Source organism: Copadichromis virginalis, linkage group LG16 (genome assembly GCF_057382275.1).
Source record: "Copadichromis virginalis isolate Kocher_CV1m ecotype Utaka linkage group LG16, C_Virginalis_male_GT1.1, whole genome shotgun sequence".
NCBI lineage: Eukaryota > Metazoa > Chordata > Actinopteri > Cichliformes > Cichlidae > Copadichromis > Copadichromis virginalis.
In genome coordinates, this window is record NC_140633.1 from 18,291,470 (window position 1) to 18,318,053 (window position 26,584).

Genomic DNA, 26,584 nt, shown 5'->3' on the forward strand with positions numbered 1-26,584 from the left:
ATACTAAGAAGCACCTCTTGCAACAAGTCTCTCAGTTATTGTATATGAAATAAAACTTGAGTAAAAAGGAATGAAATCTGGCAGAAATAAACTACATTTTTATTGACATGTAGTGCTGCATAAGGTTTGTCCACTACCAAAAACCTTTAAATATTTAATATGTATACGCCATAAATGCATACTCTTTCTCCATCTTCCTCCCATTACCCCAAGCAGTTGTGTGGCAGATGGCCGCCCCTCCCTGAGCCTGGTTCTGCACGAGATTTCTTCCTGTTAAAAGGGAGTTTTTCATTCTCACTGTTACCAAGTGCTCGCTCATAGGGCGTCATGTAATTGTTGGGGTTTTCTCTCTATTACTATAGTTTTACCTTGAAATATAAAACACTTCAAGGCAACTGTTTTTGTGTGTGTTTTGTTAAAAACGCACATACAAAACAGGGTCTTTTTCCACTACATTAAAGGAAGTAATAAAATCCCTCCAAGGATCGAGTTTGTGGTAGTGGACTCAAAACATTAGGACCACCTGTATCCAACAAAACCACAGCGACAATAGGTGGAAGCTAAACCCAGCTAAACAAAGAAAAATACCACTGCTGGTTGCTTTTGTTTAACTGAAAAACTGAAATTCATTAAAAAAAAAAGCATAATCCCTATTAATCAATTACACAGTTTTTAACTTCTCTAGTGGCTATAGTATGAAAAAGATCCTTCTAGTAAAGGATAACTTGCACTCTGGTTTTATAAAAGACAAGCCACCAGTTAAGGAAACTTCAAACCCTGACAGAGGGTGAAATAAAGAAATACATTTCTACTCATATTAATCAAACACACAGCGTTTTTATATACAGATGCATTTGACTTCCTTCTTAAAGGAAAAAAACAAAACTGTTTCACTCATCTGACTTGCCAAACCTCTTGACTGAAATGAATGGATGTTTGGAACACAAGAAAAATCTGCAGACAGTGTTTATAATGGGTGAATACTGCTTCCTCTCATGTATACAAGATAGCATGATGAAGAAACAAATGTGGACTAATTGGAAGGGCAGATATCCACAACAGAGAACCAGGGTTTAGAGCTTGAACAGGCAAATAGCAGAAGATACAAATGAAACCTACATAAAAAATATTTTCATTTTAATGCATCTGAGAAACAAATGGGTTGGATTTGCATTTCCAGCATGCACTGTAAGCCAACAGCTATACAGACTAGTCTACTGAATCATTACAAATTAATCTGAGCGTGAAGAACTGAGACCGCTGATCTCTACCCTCCAAATTCAGACATTTCTGTGCACTATTTACATAGAATTATTTGATTGTTTTAATTAGAGCTTTACAACTTTAATATGCAGCACTTGGGGATTTGACTCAACAAAGCCCCAGTACAGTATAAATAATCACCATATTTGGTCTCAAGGACCAGGTGTATTCCATCTCATTTGGTATTCATCTAAGGTGCTTAAGAAATCTAAAACTGTACATAAACCTTTTTCCAAAATAGATAAAATCATTTGTCAGGCCAATTTGTGTTTGATGCAGGGGGAGAAAAAAAAAAAAACCTCCTCAAAATATAACTTTGAGAGGAGGACAAACAACACAACCACTGTTCTTTAAATTAGGTTAAAATGAGGTGTAGGACCCAGCTACTCTTCTGCAAAATTCAGCCACACATGACAAATACACCTTCTGTCACATCCTATGTACAGACAACCATGCGGTCAATGCCATATTGTATTGCAGAGTGCAGAGCTGCTATCTCACACCGGATTTATGTAGGCCAAGTGGTAGCGTAACAACATGCTATTGTGCACCTAATTGTCCCAATTTACTGCTCAATGTTGGAAAACATGTAAACACCCACCCGCACGTTCACACATAAATGCACATACTCACACATCCCTCTCACAACACAGATTATCATACCCAGCCTATAATGTACATATAACTCCATTTGCAGTTATAAAAACATTGCTTTTTAGTTAAATTTCCTCTTCTGTGGGTCGAAGCCAGCTTGCTGAATTCCATCTACGGATTAAGCCGAGCAGGAATTCTGTGGCATTTCCATGATAATGTATCACATTATCATGGAGTGTCGAGTCCCACATTACATCCCTGCACTGCTAACGAGAGTTCAGCAAGTTCATGCTCTCCATGCTGTCATCGAGCTTCCCAGCTGAGGCTTTTCAATGCAACATGGAGGCAATGATTGTTCCGCACCACAAACCCGACATACTGAACTCTGAGCACAGGCTTCACTCTCTACCAGGTCGGCATCATGTCAGGGAACCAGACCCGGCCCAGGTGCTTCGACACCTCCCAGTGAATCTCATCCAGGGAGTATTTGTGATCTGGAATCAGTACCTCCTCCATGATGGACAGCTGGGACAGTCGGCGGCCGCACATTTTAACGAACTCCACAAACGCGCTGCAGGACACTTCGCACTCACCCAGGCCGATGGCTGACAGCTGGGTGCAGTGTTTGGCGATACGGATCAGCTCCTCATCCAGAGGACGCAGGCCATTGGCGCACACGACCAGCTCCACCAAACGAGGGCAGTGGAGGCCCACTCGGCCCAGGACCTCTTTGCTCACTGAGCGCCCGAAGTAAAGGTGTGTGACCGGGATTTCCTCATTAAAGAAGGGCCCGAACTCGTCCTCATAGAGGAAGAAGTACATGACCAGGTTAAATTTGGGCGAGTGCCGCATCATAGCGTCCCAGCTGCTCTTCTTGATGGTGTGGAAGTGCTGCCCGGGGTTTTCGCTCACCACATCAATTCGCAAGTGTTCCAGGTGGACGTGCTTCTCAGAGGAGAGCGCCAGCAGGAGTTCATCACTCAGGAGGTGGTAGTTTAGCGCTAGCTCTCGGAGCCCGTGACACTGGTCTGCCACACACAGGATTCCTAAAAGCACAGGCAGATCGTTTCAATTAATGCGACCAATTCTCAAATCGTGTTTTCACTTTCAATCAAAGAACAGGTTGACTGCATCCCCCTGACAAGTTGCAGTTTAATCAGCAATCATATTAGCTCAGAATTTCAGGAAAAGGGGATTTCTCTCATATAATCTCAGATGGTCCCTCATCAGACCTACAAATTGAAGGATGGTCTAAATCTACTGAGTCGTTGAGGTTAAAAGTTAGTTTCCCACTACCAGTTTTACAGACATATAGTTTTGACTCTTCTCAGGTTTTTTTAAATAAAGAAATAAAGTTCAGCTATCAACTCATCAGTTATGTCAAAACCTAAACAATTTATCTCTCTGAATCAAGTTCTGTGTGATTTTTCAATCAATACAGCGTAAAGTATACAAGTCTTGAGCCACCTCTCGTTTTTTTATACGTTCCTCAAAAATGTAAAATATGTGCAGCAGTTTATTCAAACATTGACGCATAAGTGGAAACGCCACGCATAAGGCAAATACAGAGTCTGTGCAACAATAAAGGTGATCAACTTTGGTATGATCGCTTTTATTCTTCAACACAGCCTGAACTCTGTTATGCAAACTTTACTGAAGTAGCCTTCAGCAATAGTTATCCAGGATTCTCGAAGGACATGCTAATTGTTATGTTTGGATGTCGGCTGCCTTTAATGCTGTGGGATCATCTCAACAGAACACTATGTAAAGATGTGTTTCAACAGCTGAGAAGGCCAATCAATGATTGATGGTTTTTCTATCCAGGCATGTTATGTACACAAGATATAGTCATCCTTTGAGTTAGGCGCCTTTTTATGCTTGAGATGATTCATAGGTCAATGTTATAAACAAAAACATTACTTGGAAAATGTTCAGGTACAAGGACTGTAAAGCAGCCAATGTCTGAAGAAAAACTTTGAAAAGACCTTCAGAAGGTCTGACGAACTACTGATAATGCCCCCCCATTGACACCCAAATTCTGTCTCTCTTTTTTTAAGCAAAAAAAAAAAAAAAAAAAAAAAAAAAAAAGCAATGAGTGGTGGCTCAAGACTTTTGCACAGCGCTATACTCATTTTCCATTCATGCTGGAAGTAGAAAATAAATAAAAACACATGCACTTAGACTGTACCTGCAGGAGAGACGTGAGGGCAGCTGCTCATTTTCAGCAGTTTCAGGGTGTCGCTGTTGTTGGCCACCAGCACCTTCAGAGATGGATCATCAACTGGCGTGTCGTCAATCTTCAGCGAAGACAACGATTTGGAGTTGACGAACACCACGGTCAGGGCGGAGATGAAGTGAGACTGTGGAAGGACAAACATGACACATTGAATTGTAACGATCTTTAAACCTGACTGACGCCTTCGAAATGCCAGATTTAATCAACTGTGTCTGGAATGATCTTTTACCCAAACATAATCTGTCCCACTAACATACAGTTTTTTGGTGGGCCTGGTACGTCAGGCAGACCTCTGTCATGGCTCACACACCACTATTTGTAATTACTGAGACAACCTTAAACTTGGGAATCTGCTACATATAACAATACAAACACAATCTGCAATCTGAGTACAGTAAGAAACCCTAATGTAATCACAATTAGTGGGTTAAGATTACATACAAATTTAATTTGTAGATTTAATCTGTAGACAAGGTAAACAAATTTGAAATAAAGAAATGCGAGGGTGTGTTCATTTGTGTCTACTGCATGGGTGGACCTCTGAATTAATCTTAAGCTTTGGTGCTGCAGACAGCTAGACTGCATACATCTGTATTACAAACTAAGGACAAGGAAATGGGGAAACCTTTTTGTGCAAAGCATTGGAAGGGTGTCTATTTGACTTTATGGTACATATTATAATAGCAAAAAAGTATTTATGATGAAAATGATGTAATATGTTATTATTTTCCAAAATGTGGAAAAAACAAGTCTTTGTTTTTTTGCATTCAGCTTTCTTTTGGTTCAAATGCTTCAAACAAATGTCCCCTCTGACAGAATGTGAGTAATAATGGCAATTTTGAGAAGATTTTATTATGCCAAAAGGTGTTTTCGCAACTTGGCAACTAGCACCGCATTGTGAGATAATCCAAGAACAACACGTCCTCTAATATTTATCCACAGTCACACAAAAAGCAGCACAGGCTGTGAGAGGCTTATGCTGTCTTTAAAACAGAAGCTAAAAGGAGCACACCCTGGTGAACGAGTGAGGCCGTTTGCACGTTTCAAGTTCTATGACGTCATCACAGGTTCTTAAACAGCTTTTGAATGTCACAAAGATCTCAAGAGTTCATAAACAAGTGATTTTTTTCTACTTTAATTAACCTAAAAGTTCTTAAACTTGATTTTGAAATATTCAAAAGAATTCAACTAAGATTGTTAAAAACTGGCTCAGGAGCTCAAAGGTTTTAAAATGTGAACTGTGACGACAGTGGGTGTGTCAGTTTCTACACATAGCAGAACGTGCAGCAGGTTCCAATCCTTGATAAAACAAACACACCAAAAAAAGAAATGTCCAGCCCTTAGCCTAGTTTGCTCAATGACATCTAGATTCCATGAAACCTGGTTCAAGGAATAGAGCTCATGATATGTAAATAAAGAAAGTCCTGTGTCCTTTTGAAAATGTGGGACTGATAATAAAAGTGTCATTTGCCATGCATAAGAATGCTGCTTTTCAGACCCAATCTCAGATAAGATGAGACTGTGGATAAGAGGGGATGTACACTAAAACAAGAATTCCTTTGATTTTGCTTACAAATCTAAAGAGCAGGACACTGTAAAGACCCAGACTCCTCGTGATTGTGTTAATTATACCTTTGGAACCTCCATGAAACTGGGCCTGGCTGTAGAGATGAGGCCCAAGGTCTTCAGTGAGCAGTTCACCAACTGTGAAAGAATGTCACAAGCTGCCTCTGCAGACTCCATACTACTGTCAACCTGATAAGAACAAGGAAAAGATTGCATATCACTCGAAAAACATCCAAGAAACATTTTTAAACAGAAGCTGCTTATGAACGTTTGAACCCAGAATGAGGGCACACGCAGTTACACAGACATTTTTACCTTGAAGCTGACATACTGCAGGTGATTGGAGTGCCTCTTTATGATCTGCTTAATAAGATCTGGATGTGTGGCTTTTAGATAAGAGCTGGCTGGCTGGTTGAGCTCAAACTCAAAGCATCTCCACAGCTCAGGCATGTGGAAGGCTTGGTTCCACCCACGGCACACCTGGGAGGCATAAGCCCGGTCCAGCAGTGGCAGGTACTGGAAGATATGCAGCAGGAGCTCTTGAGGCAGCCGTGCCCAGTTACAGTCCAGCGACTCAGCAACATGTGGCTCCGAATCCTCGCTCAACTGATTTCGCACCTTCTTGCAAACCTCCGCTGGACTCTCACAGGAGGAGTCATCGCTTCCCTCCTCTCCTCCTTTCATCCGTTTCATCTTTTACAAAATAAAATGCACTGATTAATAAATCTACACATGCCCATTACTTTAGAAACGTGTGCCAATCTTCTGAAAGGTGTCTAATCAAGGACGTCACGAATCAATAAGCTCTAGCTGCAGCCCTGCTGTCCCTGCACTAACAGGTGCAGATTAAATGTGCATGTTTATCACTCTGACGCACTCCGCAAAATAATTAAAACATTCCTAGCAGCTACCATATTGTGCAGATGGTGGGTCTGCAGACATTCCAGCTTTTTAAAAAAAATCTGTCTGTTTTCATCCCCTCATGTTTGTGTTTCTCTGAATAATCATCATTTTTCCAAAGTACAATTAAAGCCTTTAACTGTTGGATTTATACCGCTCGTTAACGCTCACACCAAAGTTGCACCGCATGTGACACTGCGTATTTCAGAGGAAACGTGACTGAGGTGACGTTACAGCCACACAACCTTACTTAGGAAAAAATAAACAAACGTTATTGAGCTTGTCAGTGCTATAGTTACAATGAACGCACACAAATGCAATAAAGTGGCTCGTAAAGTTAGCAAGCTAACAGGGGAGTAAATGCAACCGCTAACCAAGTTAACGATTGCTTATTTATTAACGTAAAAGTGTGTTACAAGCTAACAGAGCGACTTAGTTAACTGGTGCTGCAAATTCACTTGATTCGCTGCAAATATACCAAACCCCACTGTACTCACTGGTCATTCATACCAAGTCTATAAACATTCATTATTTATTTACTAGTGACTCTTACCTTGTTGTTTACACACAGCTAGCTTGCTAGCTGTTAGCTAGAAAATCCGACAACTGACTCGACTCTTCAGCCCGGGCCGACGCTGGTAAAGTTCATCAGCAGCAGCCAGGTAACACGCATCGGAGCACGATAAGAGAGCCGTCGGGAAAACGAGAACGAGCGAGAAATGTTTTCAGTGAAGAAACACCTCCGCTCGGCTGACCTAATTCCTTCGCGGGAGTTACAGAGCGTCCGCCAAACCCGAAATGGCGAAATGTTGTCGTGACAGCAGCGGTGCATTATGGGATACATAATGCAAAATGGCTGTTGGTAAAGATCGTCTCCGTTTGAGTGATAACTCACCCGAATCCTAATAAAATAAAATCGCATACAGCGTGTTTTTTTTTCCTGTTGGGAGCCTTCATAACGCAATGATTATTTCTAGAGAGCAACAAAATATAATACTGCTTGTTTGAGAAGATTATGTTTTTGAATACAGTAATACTGTTCCAGAGACAGAGAGGGAGACAAACTACAACTAAAATAACAAAATCCATCTAAAATGCACGATGATAGTGACAAAGTGGTGAGGTGGGATTAAATCAGGGGTCTGCTCTGACCCCCTTCTTGTTGGCAATGGTGATAGGTTAACCAGAGACTGATGTTTAGGGAACAGGTGGAAGATAGCCCTGAGGTGGAGGTATGCTCTGGAGGGAAGAGGGGGTGAAAGCTAGTAGAAGACTACAGATTGCATGTGTGTTAATAAGAGGGAGAGGAGAAACAGTGGAGCTAGCAAGAAGAGGATTTTAAATGACTGTGTACAACCATCCAAAGCAATGGCCAGTGCACAAAAGAGGTGAAGAAGAGAGAGGGCGGATAACTGCAAAGGGAATGTTTACAAGATGGTTTGGACTTGCTGGTATTAACAAAAAGGAGGTTGAGGTGAAAGAGACGCTTAGATTTTCACTTCATTAGAAATGAGTATGTCAGAGGGACAGCTCAGCTGGAGACGTGTAGTGAAGCAATATATCCACAATTCCTTCTTGGAGAGTGGATATATTGGACAAAGGAGGTTGAAAATGGAGCTGCCAGACAGGAGGAAAAGAGGAAGACCAAAGAAAAGTTCCAGTCTGGTCAGAGTACAGCCCTGCACACAGTAGAATTCATCCTGCTACTCCTGTCAGCAATAAACACCAGGGACGCCATACTGAGAGGGGCTCTGCAACAGACCTGCAACCTATGCATGGTGCCAGTCTCTTACTCATCTTCCAGCAGTGCACAGACTTACATGCACCTTTTTACTGCACATGTGCCCAAGAAACTTCAACAGGATAAAATAAGAAAAAGTTAGTGTGCTTCATTAGTTAATGTGAATTCAGCACTTATGGTGCAAATCTGGAAACACACAGCTAAACCTTTTGAAATGCATTAAAGGTGTGTTATTTAATGCTGCTCAAAGACTAAATCTTTCAACCGTCACACTATTATAGTCAGTATGACAAACCTAACATTTTGACTCTATGATAGGATAACTCATTCTTTTACAGTTTCCCCTCTCTTCATTTGCACCGATGTTTTAGCTTTTCCTCTGAGTCGTGAATACAGAAATGTGACCACTCATTAATGGATGACACGGTGTTTACTTTGCGAAAACAAAGAACCTGGTTTATTACCATTTGACTCCATCCACCACAGATATTACAGAGCAGATTCACAAGTATGAAGCTTTTTTTTTTTTTTTTTTTTTTTAAATTTAAACAGCAGCTGCTTTGTTTCCATACTCCACCCCCCTGACCTCCCCTCTCCCTCCCATTACCCCTGCCTCCTAATAGGGAAAAGCATTACAGGTGCAATATTTTATTTGGTGTGAAGACTGGCACCCTCAAATCATCCAGCTGTAGTCAGTCATACTGTGAGAGGGGTTTTTCATGTCTTAATATAAATTTATCCTTTCTTTTTTTTTTTTTTTTTTTTAAATTACAACCAGGATTTACATCCACCATCGTTCACTGCAGCCGCCAGGATCCATCTTCTCATTTCCAGACAACAGAAGAGATGTGACATTTAGAAGAGGGGGGGAAATTACGACTGTCTACTGTATAAAAATGTACAGTGGCTTTATTGACATACATTCCATAGGTTAAACAGCTGCAAAATAGGAGGCACACCCAGTATTGCACTTCATTAAAAGTTCTGGCTCAAAACATAACCCAGAATATCAAACAAAACTGAAGTGAAGAGTAGCAACTTCGGAATACAGCTATTTTTGAATAGTATCATTATATACAAGATTAGATAAATCGTACACTATTTTCCTCCCAAACATAATGTTCTTAACAGTCTTATCCATCAACTCAACTCCTTTGTTTCTTCTTCTGTCAACCCATGATGCACTTGACAGCGGAGAATACTGTACAAGTTTACGAAAAAGTTTACATACAACAATATTTTAAATTTATAGTTAGGAAGCTGGAAACACGGCCTGCTCCATATTTTCTTTTTTTCAACTTTTTTTCAGACCCACGCTGATCCACAGTTGTCTATATGCAAATTAATTCATATTCAATGTTTAAACTTGTATTGTTACACTTGAGTGATCAGGAGGTGTGCAACGTCTATAGAAGCCGAGGGAATACAACGGCCGCATGCAAACACGTCACAAGAAATTTATTTTTTTCTTCTTTTTTTTTTTCTTTTTAATTCAATTGTTCTTTTGTCCCCCTCCTTCCCTCCCCTCACCCATTCAGGTCACTCTGAACCCAAACGAGTTACTGCTCGCGGTCGCAGCGGATCCAAGGATACTGACGGTGGTGAAAGAGCAGACCTGAGGACTCTCGGCGTAGAGCAGAAACCTGGTCCAGTGTCCAGGAGTCTTGGCAATGCAAGAGCCAAACTTGGCGGCTGAGCTTCAGCAGCAGCAGCCAGAAATCACAGTAGACAAACTGGTTTTCAGAAAAAGTCTTGTTGTTTAGAAGGTGTGGGCGTTCCTGCACACCCCGCAGCCAAGAGCAAACTCTTCCCCCGTTGGTGGGTGGACTACATGCAAAGGGCATTCAGTGCCTTCCAGCTGCTTGCCTTTAGGCCCTGTGACAGAGAGGACAACGTTTACACATTAGCATTAAACCTTCTGGTGGGCAAATACAAAAAGAGATCAAGCTACTGTACTCTGGGCAGGTGCAGGGAGCGTAGGACAGGATGTCGAAAATATTTTGTCATCCTAGAGTTATGACAATACACTACCAACATTCAAACAATATGTGGACTGTCCCACCAGGGGAGAGAAAACTTTAGACTTACTGTATGCTAACGTCAAGGATGCATACAGCTCCTCCTCCCTCCCCCCACTTGGTAGGTCAGATCATAACCTGATTCACCTCACCCCCCGCTATGTGCCAATTGTGAGGAGGGAACCTGTGACCACCAGGACTGTCAGGAGGTGGTCAGAGGAGGCCTTAGCAGAACTACAGGGCTGTTTCGAGGTGACCGACTGGGAAACACTCTGTGAGCCTCACGCCGAGGACATCAATGGGCTTACTGAGTGTATCACAGACTACATAACTTTCTGCACCGACTCCATTGTTCCAGCTCAGACTGTTCATTGTTACCCAAATAACAAGCCGTGGGTGACTAAGGACATCAAAGCCCTCCTCAACAACAAGAAGAGGGCTTTCAGAGGGGGCAACAAAGAGGAGGTGAGGAAGGTCCAGGTGTTACTAAAGGACAAGATCAGAGAGGCTAAGGACAATTACAGGAGGAAGCTGGAGTGGAAACTCCAGCAGAACAGCATGAGAGAGGTGTGGAGGGGCATGAAGACCATCACTGGATTCAGGCCAACCAACAGCAGGGGAGCTGAGGGAGGTGAGAATAGAGCCGACGAGTTGAATCTGTTTTTCAATAGATTCGACACCACAGTGTCTGCTCCCACCCCCACAACCTCACCTGCAGTCAGCCTGGAATCCAGAGCCACACCACTGTGCCAGCCTCTCTCTTCACATGTTGCCTCCTGTGAGATTCCTGACACCCCTCCCCCACCCATCACCTTCACTCAATACCAGGTTGAGATGCAAATGAGGAGACTTCACTCAGGCAAGTCTGCTGGACCAGACGGAGTGAGTCCCCTTGTCCTCAAGACCTGTGCCCCCCAGCTGTGTGGAGTCTTTCATAAACTGTTTATGCTGAGTCTGAGTCTGCAGAGGGTCCCGGTGATGTGGAAGACATCATGCCTCGTCCCTGTACCAAAGACGCCTCGTCCCAGTGGCCCCCAGGATTACAGGCCCGTGGCATTGACCTCCCACATCATGAAGACCCTGGAAAGGCTCATCCTGGACCAGCTGCGACCCATAGTAAGACCACATCTGGATCCCCTTCAGTTCGCTTATCAGCCTCGTCTCGGAACAGAGGACGCCATCATCTACCTGCTCAATCGTGTCTACACCCATCTGGACCAGCCGGCGAGCACTGTGAGGGTCATGTTTTTTGACTTTTCCAGTGCTTTCAACACCATCAGGCCGACCCTCCTGGGTGATAAGTTAGCAGCGATGCAGGTGGATGCTTCTCTGGTGTCCTGGATTGTTGATTACCTGACAGGAAGACCACAATATGTACGTCTCCCACAGTGTGTGTCTGACAAGGTGATCAGCAACACAGGGGCACCACAGGGGACTGTCCTCTCCCCCTTCCTCTTCACCCTCTACACCACAGACTTCAGCCACTGCACAGAGACCTGCCATCTTCAGAAGTTTTCTGATGACTCTGCGGTGGTTGGATGCATCAGCAGGGATGATGAGACAGAGTACCGGGCTGTGGTCGACTCCTTTGTCACGTGGTGTGAGCAGAATCATCTGCAGCTCAACGTGGCAAAGACCAAGGAACTGATCGTGGACTTCAGGAAGACCAGGAAACACTTGACCCCTGTTTCAATCCAGGGGGTCAGTGTTGACATTGTGGAGGACTATAAATACCTTGGAGTACACATTGACAATAAACTGGACTGGGCTAAAAACACCACAGCACTTTACAGGAAGGGCCAGAGTCGTCTCTATTTTTTGAGGCGACTGAGGTCCTTCAACATCTGCCAGAAAATGCTGAGGATTTTCTATGAGTCTGTTGTGGCCAGTGCGATCCTCTATGCTGTTGCATGCTGGGGGAGCAGGCTGAGGGTCGCAGATGCCAACAGACTTAATAAACTGATCCGTAAGGCCAGCAATGTTGTGGGGATGGAGCTGGACTCCCTCAAGGTGGTGTCGGAGAGGCGGATGCTGTCCAAGATAAAGACAATGTTGGATAACACCTCCCACCCACTCCATGACATGCTGGTCAGTCACAGGAGCTCGTTCAGTGAGAGACTGAGATTACCGAAAAGCACCACTGAACGACACAGGAAATCATTCCTGCCTGTGGCCATCTCCCTGTACAACGCATCCACTTAACACACTGTTTGCTGCTACAACTACACATGTTTCTTTTCCAACTATTTATTTATGAGTGACTTATGTATGTATGTATGTATGTATGTATGTATGTATGTATATATGTATATATATGTATATATTGTACTATTCTTAGTTAGTGTATTGTCTGTCTTGTCTTAATGTTGGTTTAAAATGGAGCACTGTAACAAAAAATAATTTCCCCCAGGGATCAATAAAGTATTCTGATTCTGATTCTGATTATACAGATGTAAGAACATCATGTTTCTCAAATAGGCCTGTCACAAAACCTTCCTTTGTTCTTTAGCATCTGTAATAACTGCAGATACTGTAGACGACAACAACAACAGCAACAACAGGAATGGGAGATGCAAACACAGGAGCAGCAAAAGGTCAGCTGCGTCTTTCGAGCAGTGTGATCAGGTTACAGCCGATCATTATTCAGAGTAAGAGACGGACACTCTCACTGATCTAAACTCCTCAAAGACAGTGGCTCTGTACACAGTAACCAAGGTGACCAAGTTTCAGTCATTTGTTATTAAGTAGCAACTTCCAGGGTTAAAGATTAAGCCAAGCCGTGGCTACTGCAGTTTCTCAAATGAACACGTGAAGTTGACTCCAAATACAAGTGGAAACACACAGACCTGCATGTTAAGAGAAGTGTGCCACAATAAACAGTTTTTGTTGCCAAGTTCCTCTTTCATGCCATCTGAACAGGAACTGTTTTTGTTTTGTTTTCATAACCCACTCATTAAAATTGTACTAAAGTTATCCCTTAGCACATAGGTATCAAACTCAGGCAGCCTAATTACATTTGGCCCGCGAAGCCATACCAAATTATTATTAGAGCTGGCCTACTGGTATTATACAGCTAATATATATATTGTTTAGTATTAAGCTTTGCTTGTTCCATATTCAGTTTTTCAGCAAAACTTGTTTGAGTCCATAAGAAAAGATTCATTTTTATATCTGGAGGAAGATTTTTTTTACAATAAATATTAATGTTAGCCCGCGACCTTGTTCCAGTTTTGAATTTTGGCCCACTGTGTATTTGAGTTTGACACCCCTGCCTTAGGAGGCGGCACGTATACTCTGAGTGACAAGCAGATGCTGAAACAAGTGGATGCTTCACCTTAATAAGCAAACTTGCAAGTGCCTTCACAAACTTCACAGTCTAATGCATAAATGGCTCCAAAAGCTAAGTCTGCAACGGTCAAAATGTCAAATTTGTGGCCAATTGCCGATAACATGATGACAAAATACATAGGAATTGTTAAGCACCTGCAGGACAATGGGGCAGTTCCTCTTTGGGGACGCTGGTCATCCTCTGGAAGTCATCATGGCAGGCATTACAGAAGTGTGTGGTGCCAAAGCAGAAGAAAACAGCCACAGAGCAGCAGTACCGGCATTTATACTCAAGGAAGTCTGTTCCATGCTTGGAGCACATCTGATGAAAGGACACAAAAGATATTAGGGCTGGGCTTATATGTTGCTCTTCAAGGACAGATGAGCACCATTTTTAAGGAAAGGTTTGGCTTTCTTTCTTTATTGTTATTCACTTAACAACATATAGGTCTGTTAGTTCTACAGATGTCATATTATTCATTTAAAGTGCTCCTCGCAGACACAATTCCCACCTGAGCCCTGGACACATCTGAGCATGCTCCACAGATCAGTTCACTGGGGTCGTAGTCGTCTCCCTGTCCTGCCTCTGCATCGCAGCGAGCCTCTCCCCCAAAATATGCCTGGAAAAGAAAAGCGTCATTTATTCTCCATCCTTATAACACAGTTCCACTAAAATATACTGGGTCTTTCATCCAGGTGGTACCTTCTTGCACTTGTAGCAAACATAGTATGCATATCTGTTCATGGCAAAGCCTGCAGGGTCATTGTGAAAGCGTGCCCCTGGTGTGGTTATTGCCTCACTCTTGTGCAGACCCTCGTACTCGAGCCTCATCAGAGCCTTCCTCCTCACATCCTCATAAAGCTCCTTAATGGGATCGAGCAGGTCCTTGATCACAGAGTGATTGATTTTGTTCTGCAAACAACGAGACAAACAGGCCAGCAAGTGTTGGGTTTACTTCACATGCTAAAACGATAATGAACAAAAGCAGTCGCAGTATGGGAGGCAAACGCTTTTTCAACAAAGCACTTAAACTTGAGTCAATCAAAATTTAGGTGTGGTGAAAATAGTCCAGTCCCTTTGTCTTCCCGTAAGTCAGAGAGGGTCAAGTAGCATTTTACCTTGCAAATGGGACATAACATGAACCCGAATGTGATCCGAGGCCCCAGCCAGCGATTTTCAAGAACACGCCGAGTGCACTGAAGGTGGAACACGTGAGTGCAGTCCAGCTGGAAACGGATCAAAAAGTTAAACATTAAACAGGAGGACAAATTTAAATCCCGATGTGATGCTTTTAACGAACAAAGAGCTACCTGTATAGCAGGAGCAGCAGACAGGGCTTCAGTGAAGCAGATCATACACATGTCATCCGCATCCTGTTTCAGGCAGCCCGTGTTCTTGTCACAGCCGTGCAGACATGGCAGGCAGCTGTCCTCGTTTTTGACTCCTCCACAAGGGTGTCCGCAGGGATGAGTCTTACTGCACGCCAGTTTAGCGTACTCCTGAGTGGCCACAGGAAAGAGTTGGTTAGTGTTAGGAAGTACAGCACAAAATATCTAAAATTCAGCCTGGGCTAAGCTTAGCTGATGTATTTCCACGATTTTTCTATTTATTTGTAACATAAATAGAAAACACACAAAATTACACTAAAACTAGGGTGAAGGGATTTTTCAAGGCTCATTTCTCATCTTAAAATTTTAAAAAGGAAATCAGCTCTGAAGCTTAAATGTTTTGTTTGGTTGTCAGCAAGTTTCTGCAAAAACTACAAAGTTAAATTTGATGAAACTTTGCTGTTTGCCTGTTCTCAACTTTTCCCGCAGAGTTCAACATCACCTCCAAAGTGTGCATCAGCTCTCTCAGACTCCTCACCCAGTATTTGTTCGGCTCACTCCAGATAAGGCTTTTAGACACAACTGAGAACCCTTTAGGTGCAGCTCAGGTTTATGACATTGAAAATATTCTATAACAATTTTTTATTGAAACTAAACCAGGTGCTCACAGTTTTAATAAACCCCTCAGTCCATCTGCATAGACTACAAGCACAGACACTGAGATTTCATGCCATAGATCAAGCGTGGTACCTGGCAGTCTGGATCTGAGCAGACGCTACCCACTGCAGACAGCTCAGTCCCATTTCTCGTGCCACAGAACCTGCAGGCATCTGAGCTGCTGGACGTTGGTTTACCTACAAAATTATTAGGCTTGGTCAAAATAGGAATAGATGAAAGCCCTGAAAATGCAGCTTCAGTAGAAGTCATTTTATCAGCTTACTGATATGGCCATATGTATGCAATGTTACCCAACAAAGCCCATTTTAGTGTTACCTGTGTGCTCTCTGAACTCCACCATGGCCTTCATAGTCTTTGAGTCAGCCAGAGCCATGAGCCAGAACAGCTTGGTCCTCCCACAGCCTTCATGAAGATCCACCTTTATGGCCTCCTCTTCCTCTTTAAACACCTAAAACACATTAAAAATGATTGTACACTGCAGGAAAAATTATGTCCAGTGCCTCAACTGCTTGTGAAATATTGAGTAATAAATTATACTTAATAATTATACTTAAAGCTCCCCACCTGAGTGGCTACTTAATATCGTTTAATTTGTTTTTATTTGTCTCTAGTAATAAATTAAACCTCACCTGTCTCTGGTGAGAGCGTGTGCGTCTGTGCAGGTGGAGGAAGCGGTCACAGTCAGTGCAAAGGTTCCCACATATGTTACACAGGATGATGGCTGCTGTCTCACCATCATCATGGTTGTCACACATGGGCTGCAGACACAAGACGAGTAAATGAATAATTACTCTTTTGATGATCTGTCTTTAATAATTTGCCATACAGTGTAGCTTTAAGCTTTTTCTCACCATCTGCTTCTGCTGGCCATCTTTGCCCATCCAGCGACCAGAGGACAGTCTGTCTACATGATCTTGGTCCAGCACACACAGTGATGCCAAGGCCAGCCAGAGCTAGGTAACAGCAAAGGAACGTGATATATAATAAATACACAATATTTTTAAGGTTATGTAATTGCGTATGACAAATTTTTCATACCCTTGTGGTTGCAATACAGCGTACAGGAGACCTATGCTCCTCCTCCATTTTGGTCAGTGCTATGATGGTCTCGGCTATTGCATTTTTGGTAACTCTGGACCAAGCGTCTGAAAGGTGCCCCTAATAAAGAGGTAATGTAGAGGTCATTTTACCACATAAGAAATTTAACACAGCGTGAAACAAGAGATGGATTAAAAAGTCAGCAAAAACTTACAGCTGCCATGTCTTTAACCAGCTTTATGATGATCTCCGCAATCTGTGGAGGAGTGGAGCCTTTCATCCACCAGTGGCTCTCCCCTCTGCGGATATAGCTGAGCATAACAGGAGGGGGCGACATGCTTAAGAATATAACACAGCTGTCATTTTTCAGGAACTACACCTCAGGAAATCTCAAGCATCCCAAATTTTAAAAAAAGACAGAGCCTTACCTGGAGTTAAAGATCATTGGAAGCGTGACTGTGGTGACCCCTTTTCCTGCTGTCATTCCGGCTGCACCAGAGATTGTGGTGCCTTTGGCTTTCAGCTGCACAGTGAGGGCTTTTGCGATACAGCCCAGGAACATGTCCAAGATGCCGAGCTTGTTCCAGTCACCTTTCTCTGTGGAGTGAATGATGTCACTGATGTCTGCCGGTGGCAGAGCCTTCACCCCAATGATGCTAGCAAGACGCACAGGCGTCACCTCCGGCAGGACACGTCTAAGCAGTGAAGTCACCTGAGAAGTAGCCAATCAGATGGTAAGCAAGATTATACTTTCAACAGGCTCACAAGGTATTTACATAAATATCTGTAAAACACAAATATCTTAAAACCTTTTATGGAAAAAGTGACTCTACACCAAAATTTACAGTCATTTAAAGACAGAATTTATAGACGTCTTTGTTCTAGTTGGATCTTCTTCTGATTTCTTCACCACACCGTTGCCAACAGTGAGCGATTAAGTCAACAGAAAATCTTTTTTATCGTCAACATTTAACACAAAAATTAAACCACAGTAGTTTGTTTAAAGTTTTTTCTTTTTGTAAACCCTAAAAGCACTCACAAGGAATAACTAGATGGGTCCCAATATTGTCTGTAAATGGTTCAACAGTGATGAACAATCACACTGCCAAATCATGTAATTCCACTGAGTGCCAGAAGGTGGCAGCAAAACAACAGGAACTGTCCAAGCTGCCAAACTTAAAACTAACTACACTAAGCAGCTTTCAAAATACTCAGAATGTAATGAGGAAGGAAGTGTAATCAATACACAATCGATGCTGATGTAAATATGTTTACAAGAAAGCCGCACAAGTTTCCTCTGATCATTAAACTGAAAGGTTTTTCTTGTTTTGTTTACATCCTCTCCCACCTGTCTCTGTACTCTTGGAGAAGCCGTGTGCAGCAGAGAAAACAGGTCCTGCATGAGCGTGAGCTGCTGGGCCAGGTACTGGCGGCCGACGTTGGAGCCGCTCAGAGCCAGGACCATGGACAGGAGCTCAAAGCAGTAGGCGTCAGAGGAGGCGTCATCGTCGCTGGGCTGAGAGTTGGCGTTCTCTTTGCTGGAGATGGCGTGTTCCCACTCCTCTCTCACACGCGTTGCCTCCATGCGGATGGCTTGAACGATGTGTGCACAAACCTGAAAATGTCACACCACTGAGGTTAGCTGACGGAAGTAATATTTCCACGAAATGACAACGGAATTTCACTGTTTAACGGTTTAAAGTGAAATTGCTATTGACCTGTTTCTGCAGGTTGGTCAGTTTGCTCCTGCTAAAAATGATTCCCACCATGTGCTCCTTGAGGTCAGCGTCAGAGGGTGCCTGTTCACAGAAATGCAAGATGAGCACGTATAAAACATCAGGTTTGAGGTCACTAAACAAACAGTTAAATAACTAAAGTGCTGACCTTGTCTTCTCCCTCGGGAGATGAAAGCAGGTTTTTCTCCTCCTGCTCTGGAGTTGGCTCTGCATCTCCACAGATTAGTTTTCCAAACACCTACATTTACAAACAAAGTTTAAGAAAGAGAAACGCTTACAAGAGTTTAGAGCTAATTGCAGGTATGTGGAAAAGGCAGATGAGCAGACCTGTGAGGTAATTAAGCGGAAAACTCTGAGAGTCTCAGCTTCACAGTTCTTCTGCTGGGCCATGCTGGCTGAGATTTGTCCGGGTATCTTGATGGCTTCGCCGTCTTTCCAACCGAGGACCTTCACCTGACGTACTCTCAGGGTGTTTTCAGGACCTTTCAATTCCACCTTGATCACATGATGATCCCCTCCAGGAAGCTCACTCGTCACCCAGCCCATGTGACGCGAGTCGAGGTCAGCCTGTGACAGAATCGCAGAAAGGTAGAGAACTGCCATGTTATTTGATGGTTTGTTTCCTACTCCTTATTTCAAAAGGAGAATAATTTAGACGTAAACTGTATATGCAGCCCAGAAAACAAGAGCCATTCACTGTGAAGCAAGTTAAATTATAGATACCTGCTTGATTCTGCAGAGGTCTTCTATTGCTTTTCCACACAGGAATGTCACAGAAGTAACTTTGTTCTGTAAATATAAGGGGAAAAAAGAATTTTACTCAAATCCATCAGGAAATTGTTGCAGAAGCAAGGTTTTAACCACAACGCTTGTTGTGCCGTTGCCTGCTTACCCCAATGTCCCTGGAGTTGTCCACATGAACAGACACCTTAACAGCGTTTATGCCTTTCACACAGCTGATGGTGATGCTCTTGGTTTTGTTTTTGTCTTCATCTCCAGACTCCCAGAAGGTCTCGGTGGAGCCGTCTGTTAGGCTGCCGATCATGGCAGGGCGACTGGATGTCTTGATGTCTACGACACTGGTCAGGTCCTTCAAACAGGTGACCAGGCAGAGATCCTGTACGAGGTACAAACATATTTATCAAGTTAAATCATGACAGATGAGTAAGCTCAGGTGCTGGCTGCTAAATACGCTGTTAACTTTCTTGCCTGGCTCATTGCTTCATATCCGGACTGCACGCTGATGTTGAAGCTTTCCTCACTGTCTCCATCATCTGACTTGGATAGGATATTGTTGATGTGATGGAAAACATTGCTCTGGTGGAGGAACTGGTGGTCGGACTGCTTGAACTTGAGACTCCAGCACCTTAAACAAAGAGTCACAATCATTTATATTACCACAGAAGCTCAGAGCTGCTAAAATTACAAAAGGAGGCACAAAATGGTAAATGGCCTGCATTTGTATAGCGCTTTTCTAGTCCCTAAGGACCCCAAAGCGCTTTACACTACATTCAGTCATTCACCCATTCACACACACATTCACACACTGGCGATGGCAAGCTACATTGTAGCCACAGCTGCCCTGGGGCGCACTGACAGAGGCGAGGCTGCCGGACACTGGCGCCACCGGGCCCTCTGACCACCACCAGTAGGTCAAGGATATTTGGCATGCAGCGAGGAGGCAGCCTGGGATCGAACCACCGACCTTCTGATTAGTGGCTGACCTGCTCTGCCACCTGAGCTACAGCCACCCCAAAAGAGAAACTGTACCTGAGTGCCATCTGCTGTAGTGAGCTGCCACTGGGAAGTGACATCATGAGGTCAGAGATGGTCTGAAGGAGGCGGTGGAAGGTGTGGGGCAGAGGATGAGCTGCTTCCCCAGCAATAACAATGTCAGACAGAGGGTGTTCGCAAACGCCAAGGTCTCGCTCCTGTGCAGAGTCGATGTTCATAATTAGAAAGTACAGTAAAGCCACCTTCTTATCACCCTCCGTAACTTTAAACAACTCATTACCTGTTCTAAATTTTCTTTGTTCCCCTTATTCTCATCGTCTTCCTCATCCTCAGGTTCAAATGGCGATGGCGTGAGCGATGCTACAAAATGCCAGAGAATATCATGCAGAGAGGTGGTCTGGATCACATTGCACAGAAGCCAGTTGAATGCCTGACAGGGAAATAAAAAAAAAAAAATGTATTAGTCTTATTATAATATAGAAATGGGTGTAATATTAAAATACTTGCCTACGAACCCAAGATATTGTAATTAAAACAATAATTAAGGCAAGACTGAGTTGTGTTATTCGGACAACTTTACCTCCATGGCAAACACCCTGCAGGCAGATTTCCTCAGTGCATGCTTCATGGCCACCTCTAGGCCCTCCAGGTCATGGTGCTGGATAACAAAAGCCAGGACGGGCCACTGGAAGTTCCTCTCACCCTTACTGAGGGAGCCATGGGCTGAGATCAGCCGGGATAGCTCAGGGGATGGGTGACGTAACAGGGAAGAGCCAACTTCTGTACAGAAGACAAAGTAGTTTATTTATACACACGGTGCTGTAACTCACTCTGGAAGAACCAATAAGCACTTTTTGAAATGACAAGACGCGATTACCTGCATCACCGCTATGGACCCTGCGTCTGGGCACAGCTTTGACCCGTGCTGGAGAGGGCGAATGTTGCTTGTCATATTCTGATGCGACAACTGAGTAAGACCTCTGAAACACCGTCCGCTTAGCCGTGTCACTGTCTGTGATTGGACTGGTCTCGAGACTAAAAGACACAAACAAACAAATGCTGGTTACCCCTTAAATATTTTTAAGGACATTCAAGTACTTTAAACACAATATCGAAGTGTTGGCTGACAGAACAGTACATGGACATGTTCAGCAGCTGCTGCAGCTGTGGGAGGAAGGGACGCATGAATGTATAGATGTTAACAATAAAAAAAACAAAAACCTTTACACAAACACAAAGCCTTCTTTGTACAATTTAAGATGTGGTTTGCGATGACAGAGGCGGACGTTTTTAATTAAGTGCGCTGGCTGTCAGAATGTGCAGGGGAGAGACAAGCTGGGAACAACTTGTGCAAACAGTGCCTATTGGTACAATTGCATCATCTGTTGGTCAGTTATGAATAACAACGTGGAAACAAATAACCTAACATATAAACCAAAAAAAAGGAAAAAAATCTCTGTAATAAGAAATCAGAGCTGCAATTAACTCTTCTTTTAAATAAAAGAAGTAAAATTGAATTCATTGTCAATTACCTGGGTGGCATTGATTTCATGTTGCTCTCTGGTTCCTCAAACACATTGGGGCAGGCGTCAGGGGTGACTGAAATATAGGGCGCGGGAACAGATGTTGAGCGTAGATACCTCATCTCATCTTGGAAGAGGTTATCATCTTGGTAGGCTCCAAAGTTCTCAGTGTGTTGTCTAAAGGAAGAGTAAGAGACTCAAATCTTTATCAAAACACGTCACTGTAAGGTTTTCTTTTCTATGTCTGAGCTTGTAATTACCTAGCTAGTGTCTGTAGGTAGAGGCAGCCCATTTTATTGGGGAGTTCTTCTGAGACACCCTCCTTCAGGCTGGGGAGGAGGTGGGAATGAAGAGGCCGAGGAGGGTGGTGGCACAGCATGCTCGGTTCAGCTGCACTGCTGAGGGACAGTAGGAACAATGCGTTGGCCCGAATCACCTGGTGGGCCTCCATAGTGGGCAGCGCCCTTGGAGTCTTCACCTGCAGAGGTTTCTTCCTCGACTGCTTCACCTGGAAAACAAAGGAAAACAATGGAGTTTATTTCATGGAAGTCGGTATGATGTCAGAAGCTGATTCAAGGAGGAAGATTTAAAAACAGTACCTTCTCCCGGGCAGCAGTCTGTTTCTCTCTGAGGTATTTCTCCCGACAGCGATCACACACCAGGTACCAGGTGCTGCCTCCTATGCCGCCGTCTCCACAGTTTCCAGCCCAACCACCACAGAAGTGGCCAATACTGTTGTAGCCCTGACCCCCTGCATACCGGCCACAGCCTGCCATAATAACACAAAGGAGGGACGTTAAGAAACAGAAAAGACTTACAATTTAAAGTGTGTTACAAGATACCACTGACTGTACCTGGATGAGCCTGCCTCATATGGTACGTGACAGGGTAAGGGTGTGATTCTCCACACAGCTCACAGATGGTGTCTTTCTCTGGTCCACCCATTGCAAGTTGGGCCATCTCTCCAAACAGATTCCCTCTTGGACGCACCTCTGCCTTTTCCCTTTTCTTTTTCTCCTTCTTTGCCTTTTTACTGTCTTTCTCATGCTCTTTCTTTTTTAAGATGGCACTGGATCCCGGACTGGGGAAGATCATGTTCTGAGTTGCTGCCTTGATGGTGGCCATAGAAATGTCCTCCCAGAATGCAACCAAATGCTGCAGTGTTAATGGTAAGATTGATTTTGCCCTCATAGAGGGATGGGAAGTCATTTCATAGGAAATGGACTCTCCTTTTCCATCCTCACACTTCTCTGGCAGCGGAGGTTCCTTCAACATAGACAGCACTTTGTTTTTGTTGATGCTGCCCATTTTGGAGATGTCTGGGCCATGTGGAGCAATATTAAACATGTTAAGTGCAGAGGAAATCTCCAAGGAGTGGCGATTCTTTAATTTGCTCTCCTTCTCCTCAGCGCCCTGTCCTCCCAGGGAGCTGCGAATGGGGGCGTGCTCTTTGGTTAAGTCTGGGTTGAACTTGAGGAAGGAGGAGCAGGCCATGGCATCATGGACAATGCCTTCATGCCACAGGAACGCTGCAAAGACTGCGCGTGCACATTCAGCCACCGAGGGAGACATGGCCTGTTTGGCAGGTTCTGTGATCCTAGTTGTGCTCTCTCCTTTAAACAGAGGCCCGGATTTGTCCTTTTTAGAACGCGTGTGTCGACTGGAGGTTTTGCGGCTGACTTTGGGTGAAGAGCGGCTCTTTAGTTCCTCTTCGACAGGGGCTTTGCCGATGCTGAAGTGCACCTTACACGAGCCTTCTTCAGCATTACGGAGCTCCACATTCTCATCATTGACATCCTCATTGGAGAGGAGCGCGCTAGAGGTGCAGACCTCCACGACTTCACTGTGCAAGTTCTCTTGGGTAACATGTGGTGAGGGAACACGGTTCTCTGCATTGCCGGTCATCCCTTTATTTGGGTCTTTAGGAGACAGTTTAGGTTTGGGGGAGGTAGATCTGCCCCTAAGTGGCTCTGTAAGGGGAATCTTCTTCTTTCTCAGTGTGTCTGGGTCCAGAGTATAAGAGTCTGATTTGGATCTCTCTCTTGGAGGATCGAGCTGGGCTTTGGACGAAGGGCTAACTTTAGGTGGGAGATTCTTGTCATGGTGGGGTGAAGAAGAGTGCTGGGAAGAGTTGCTGGAGGGGCTAGACCTGCCTGACGTGGATATACTTTTTTGTTTGGGAGAGGAAGAGCGAGAGCCAGGATTCGGAGACTCAGACCGGTTTCCTGAAGTTCTACCATCTGCCTTTAGAGCCTGCAGTGTGTTGTGATTGGGCGAGTGGGAGCGGCTGTGCGAGTCAGACCTCAGTTTGGCCGTGTCGGACCGCAGTATAAGGGCCTCGCTAGCTGTCATTCCACCCTCACTTGTTTTGACCCTGCTCTGCTCAGAGGAGCGACTTCCGCGGCTCTCCTGTTTGGCTGAGCGATTCTCCTGACGGTGTTTGGAGGCTGGGGACATCGGCCGTGCACCAGGCATGAGGTTCCCTCGCTCACCTAAACATTAACAGGTGAAACTCAGTTACACCACAAAAAAGGTATCAGTAAGAGTGAAAAACAAAAACGTAATAAGAAAAACAAAGAAAAGGTACAGAAAAACTGAATGAAGAGTAAAAGAGAGCTAATGTCAGGAATGTGAAAGAAGTTATGTCTTTTAATGTAAATGGCAGTGAAACATTTTATTAAAACAAACTAGTGACTTATGTGACCATCTAGATCAGGGGTGTCAAACTCATGTCATGGGCCCATGCAGCCCACGTTGATCTTAAACAGGCTGGACCATTTCTGGCAGTGTCAGTGTAACTACACATTTAAAATGCCTGAGATATCTTAATATATACGAAAAGGTGCAATTTTCAAACATGTCTCGGTTTTTCTAAATGAGAATAGAGTTTGTTCATTTTCTTTAACACTAATTAAAAAAAAATTAAATCTACTTACTGTGCACCCATTGTAAAAACTGAATTAAAAAAAAAGTATCCATTACTTAATTACTGTGGCGTAGTATAAACAGCAACAGCTGAATCAATGATTTATCAGTAGGATAACATTGTCCAAAGCCATGCACTGACCCTGATTGCCGTCTTTCCGAGCCAGTTCTGGCCCTAATGTTTGACACCTCTGAGCCAGATGTTTTGCAAATGAGACTGTTACTGGATAATGGAAGCACTGATGAAAGATGAATCTCAGCCCAGTTCAGGGACCACTCCTGATAATACTAGAAATAGCCTTGGTATTGACCAGAAACCAAGTAATTATGTACCAACTACAAATATCCAAAAAATGTCTATTCAATGAACAGCTTGAAAATTCCTTTTTTCTAACCGACTTTAAAATCATGTGCAACACTGAATAAGTCTTAAATGCAGTTTTTCCTCAATTTTCTTCCCATTAGACCATAATTTAAAGCTTTGCACTAACATAATCCCCCCCCAAAAAGTTGAGCACAAAGCCCTCGATTCACCACAGAGCAGACTTGAGTTCCTACCAACCATCTGTTCAGTCTGAGGGGAGGCATGATGCATGATGTGATTACCCACCCTTTTGCCTCAGAGCGAGAGATGAGAGAGCAGTACCATGCCCAGCCACGGACACATTGCTTTTGTGCACACGTTCGCGAGAAGCAAGGCTGCATGATGAACCATCTACAGCGGAAAACAGTGGAGCAGGTAAACAAACAAGACATGGAATGCAAGGAGGCCACCGCAGAGAAAAAGAAAGAAGGCATAGAGGCAATGGAGTCAAGGAGGTGGAGTAGAAAGTGGCAAAAGGACAACATGTTACAGTGATGAGGGGATCAACAGACAAACTGACTGGCGTGTAGAAACACTTATAGAAGAATAACAGAAAAACAAAGAACCCTGTAAATGTCATGGACAAAGTTGTGCACATGTTTTAGTTAATTTGTGAAATCCTCTCCTCTTTTGGGGACAACAATACAACCTTTGGTAGGAGGCTTTATACTTGGTTATAAAGCAGGTAGTTTTGTTTTTGTTTTTTGTTTTTTTTTTGGGGGGGGGGGGGGGGGGTTATATTGATTTTATTTAAAACTGTATTTCCTGGAAAGGCACTGATTGTGAAGATTGGACTGCCCTACGAAAAAGCAAGATTAATAGATTAGTGAGCTATGTCAAGCTCAAAACTGGAGTTTTCAGTATCATGAAAGTGATCCACTTTTTACCTGGCTAAATCACCATGGTAACTTATGCTGAACCTAACCTGGTCCAGACCAGATTATGTTCAGTTTCAAATAAAGTTTGGAAATCAACTGAAAGTGCCATGTTTTAACCAGTTCTTTCATTTTCAGCATGTTTTAAAGTACAAGATTCTCTACTTGGCAAATGCAACTTGTTAGCCTACACCTTATCATCATGAATGAAGCCCAGCCATAAAGTTACAGCACTGTGCAATGCACTGTCTTTGGAAGGTACATGCATTTCCCAAGAGGAAATATTCTTATACAAAACATTCCTTTTTATGTGAAGACGGAACATGAAGCAGAAAATCCAGCATAACAGACGCGTGATAACCATGGTCATGAAACTCATCTCCGACTGGGGTTTTAGGTTTCGTCAAGCCAGCTCACGCAAAGAAAGCTTGACTTTGTTGAACTTCCTTCATAGTACATCCATCTGAGTTGATACAGTGTTTTCAGTAGGGCTGCCACGATTTGTCGACTAGTCACGATTACGTCGACTATCAAAATCGTCGACGACTGATTTAATAGTCGACGTGTCGTTTGAAGCTTTGTAAGATCGCAAAAGACGCAGGAATAATAGCAGGATTTAAGAGTGTAATAACGGACTGAAACAGAAGATGGCAGCACAGCATGTACAAGGATGCCAGCTGCCGTTAAACCCCGAAGAAGAAGAAGCAGCTGTGTCCCAGAATTCATAGCGCGGCCCA

General features: G+C 43.6%; 2 protein-coding genes across 14 annotated transcripts in view; both read right to left on the reverse strand.

Annotated features, from left to right (window-relative positions):
• Window positions 1-1,586: 1,586 nt before the first annotated feature.
• On the reverse strand, window positions 1,587-7,402 carry fbxl3a (F-box and leucine-rich repeat protein 3a). The gene is made up of 5 exons (XM_085435698.1): window positions 7,113-7,402; window positions 5,975-6,352; window positions 5,726-5,848; window positions 4,046-4,217; window positions 1,587-2,903 (listed from the first exon to the last, which is right to left on the reverse strand). Exons 2-5 carry the CDS (start codon window positions 6,350-6,352, stop codon window positions 2,263-2,265), a joined length of 1,314 nt encoding a protein of 437 aa, XP_085291824.1. The 5' UTR covers window positions 7,113-7,402; the 3' UTR covers window positions 1,587-2,262.
• Window positions 7,403-9,191: 1,789 nt separating this feature from the next.
• mycbp2 (MYC binding protein 2) overlaps window positions 9,192-26,584 on the reverse strand; it is a 63,816-nt gene continuing 46,423 nt past the window's right edge. For 9 of the 13 annotated variants that reach the window (XM_085435690.1, XM_085435686.1, XM_085435689.1 and 6 more), the window contains 28 exons: window positions 22,538-24,175; window positions 22,283-22,452; window positions 21,944-22,191; window positions 21,693-21,860; window positions 21,038-21,195; window positions 20,741-20,940; window positions 20,441-20,590; window positions 20,197-20,357; window positions 19,636-19,792; window positions 19,319-19,543; window positions 19,150-19,215; window positions 18,754-18,993; window positions 18,575-18,664; window positions 18,409-18,489; window positions 18,039-18,305; window positions 17,119-17,402; window positions 16,905-17,028; window positions 16,691-16,810; window positions 16,504-16,605; window positions 16,282-16,410; window positions 15,968-16,100; window positions 15,725-15,828; window positions 14,957-15,145; window positions 14,765-14,872; window positions 14,349-14,558; window positions 14,158-14,265; window positions 13,802-13,967; window positions 9,192-10,175 (listed from right to left, as the gene is read on the reverse strand). In XM_085435690.1, the coding sequence (XP_085291816.1) occupies window positions 10,060-10,175; window positions 13,802-13,967; window positions 14,158-14,265; window positions 14,349-14,558; window positions 14,765-14,872; window positions 14,957-15,145; window positions 15,725-15,828; window positions 15,968-16,100; window positions 16,282-16,410; window positions 16,504-16,605; window positions 16,691-16,810; window positions 16,905-17,028; window positions 17,119-17,402; window positions 18,039-18,305; window positions 18,409-18,489; window positions 18,575-18,664; window positions 18,754-18,993; window positions 19,150-19,215; window positions 19,319-19,543; window positions 19,636-19,792; window positions 20,197-20,357; window positions 20,441-20,590; window positions 20,741-20,940; window positions 21,038-21,195; window positions 21,693-21,860; window positions 21,944-22,191; window positions 22,283-22,452; window positions 22,538-24,175 (5,912 nt within the window). In that variant the 3' untranslated portion in view covers window positions 9,192-10,059. Of the gene's footprint in view, window positions 10,176-13,801; window positions 13,968-14,157; window positions 14,266-14,348; window positions 14,559-14,764; window positions 14,873-14,956; window positions 15,146-15,724; window positions 15,829-15,967; window positions 16,101-16,281; window positions 16,411-16,503; window positions 16,606-16,690; window positions 16,811-16,904; window positions 17,029-17,118; window positions 17,403-18,038; window positions 18,306-18,408; window positions 18,490-18,574; window positions 18,665-18,753; window positions 18,994-19,149; window positions 19,216-19,318; window positions 19,544-19,635; window positions 19,793-20,196; window positions 20,358-20,440; window positions 20,591-20,740; window positions 20,941-21,037; window positions 21,196-21,692; window positions 21,861-21,943; window positions 22,192-22,282; window positions 22,453-22,537; window positions 24,176-25,218; window positions 25,324-26,584 lie in introns of all 13 variants that reach the window. The other 4 variants (XM_085435695.1, XM_085435697.1, XM_085435687.1 and 1 more) reach the window with 2 other exon arrangements.